The sequence below is a fragment of the Lagenorhynchus albirostris genome, chromosome X (genome assembly GCF_949774975.1).
Source record: "Lagenorhynchus albirostris chromosome X, mLagAlb1.1, whole genome shotgun sequence".
Lineage (NCBI taxonomy): Eukaryota > Metazoa > Chordata > Mammalia > Artiodactyla > Delphinidae > Lagenorhynchus > Lagenorhynchus albirostris.
In genome coordinates, this window is record NC_083116.1 from 102,236,162 (window position 1) to 102,237,828 (window position 1,667).

At 54.2% G+C, this 1,667-nt stretch overlaps 1 protein-coding gene across 1 annotated transcript; it reads left to right on the forward strand.

Annotated features, from left to right (window-relative positions):
• Positions 1 to 232: 232 nt before the first annotated feature.
• On the forward strand, positions 233 to 1,379 carry LOC132512973 (melanoma-associated antigen B1-like). Its single transcript, XM_060137106.1, has one exon. The coding sequence runs from the start codon at positions 333 to 335 to the stop codon at positions 1,377 to 1,379; it is 1,047 nt and encodes a 348-aa protein (XP_059993089.1). The 5' UTR covers positions 233 to 332.
• Positions 1,380 to 1,667: the final 288 nt, after the last annotated feature.

Below are 1,667 nucleotides of genomic sequence, written 5' to 3' on the forward strand. Positions count from 1 at the left end.
GAACGAAAGGGACCCTTGGAACCCAGAGAGGGCCTACCCTACCAGGATCTGTGGTCACCGCCGTCAGCCACAGGCAGGGCTGGCAGGCTGTAGCCTGAGGCTCACTCACTCTCGCTTCTTACCCTGGGTTCTCAGGGGACAGGCTGACCAAGAACAAGAGCCTAGTGGTTCCTAGAGCAGTGCCCTCAAGGAAACGTGCAGAGCGGCCTTCTTCAAGTCAGGGTGGGACCTCCCTGCTGAAGGTGCTCACACCCTCTCACCTTCCCTCCTCCAGGTTCCAGCATCACCTGCTCTCCTGCCCACTCCCCCGCTTGCTGTCCCTGCCCATAGTCATGCCTCGGGGGCAGAAGAGTAAGCTCCGTGCCCGTGAGAAGCGCCACCAGGCCCGGAGGGAGACCCAGAATCTCGGGGGTGCTCAGGCCACTGCAGCACAGAGAGAAGAGTCGCCCTCGTGCTCCTCTTCTCTTTCTCGGGGTACTCCCCCGAGCTCCCCTGCTGCTGGCCCTCGCCAGGAGCCTCAGGGAGCCCCAGCCACTAGCTCTCGTGCTGCAGGGGTTTCAGGCCCAGGATCTGATGTGCATGCCAAGGGCCCGGTTCAAGCAAGGAAAAGTTCCTCCCGCGCCTCAGCCTCTGGTGAGAGCTTTCAGAGAGATCCTCTGATCAAGAAGGTGGGAATGTTGATAGAATTCCTGCTGGAGAAGTATACAATGGAAGAGCCCATTATAAAGGCAGACTTGCTGAAGCTTGTGAACAAAAGGTACAAGGGGAAGTTCCCTGAGATCCTCAGGAGAGCTGCTGAGTGCGTTCAGCTGATCTTTGGTCTTGAGTTGAAGGAAGTCAAGCCGGGTGGTGATTCCTATACCCTTGTCAGCAAGCTACATGTCAGCGATGATGGGCGTCAGAGCAGTGGCGGGCGGTTTCAGAAGAATGGGCTTCTGATGCTTCTCCTCGGTGTGATCTTCTTGCGTGGCGACCGCGCCTCTGAGGAGGAGATCTGGAAATACCTGAATGTTTTGGGTGTTTATGTTGGAAGGTGTCACATAATCTTTGGGGAGCCCAGGAAGCTTATCACAGAAGATCTGGTGCAGGAAAAGTACCTGGTGTGTCGTCAGGTGTGCGACAGCGATCCCCCGCGCTATGAGTTCCTGTGGGGCCGGAGAGCCCGCGCTGAAACCACCAAGATGGAAGTCCTGGAGTTTGTGGCCAGGATCACTGGTACCGTCCCCAGTGCCTTTCCAGCCCATTATGAAAAGGCTTTGAGAGATGAGGAAGAGAGAGCCCAAGCCCGAGCCCGAGCCCGAGCTGCAGCCAGGGCTGGTACTCGAGTCAAGGCCAGTGCGCCTTCCAAGGTCGTGTCTAGCAGTTCCTCCCACCCTTAGTGAGGTCTGAGGCAGCTTCTTCACTTTGTGTTTGACCAACGCTGCCAACCTTTTCAGTAGTGAGAGGCTAAGCTGGGGCTGGAAAGATCATAATATATATCTTCTTTGTGTTCCTGTTTTACACTAGTATCTTTCAAATGTTGTTTCTTTCACTAGAATGTTTCTTTAGATTCAGAATCCAAGTTTATAAATGACATGGATCACATATTTGTTGTTGTTTATCAGGTTTAAGCGTAAGAGTTTAGGTACTGTGTAATACGATGTGAAAACTCCTTGCATCTTTCTGGG

Coding starts and splice junctions, on each gene's coding strand:
- LOC132512973 (XM_060137106.1), top strand. CDS start 333: ATGCCTCGGGGGCAGAAGAGTAAGCTCCGTGCCCGTGAGAAGCGCCAC.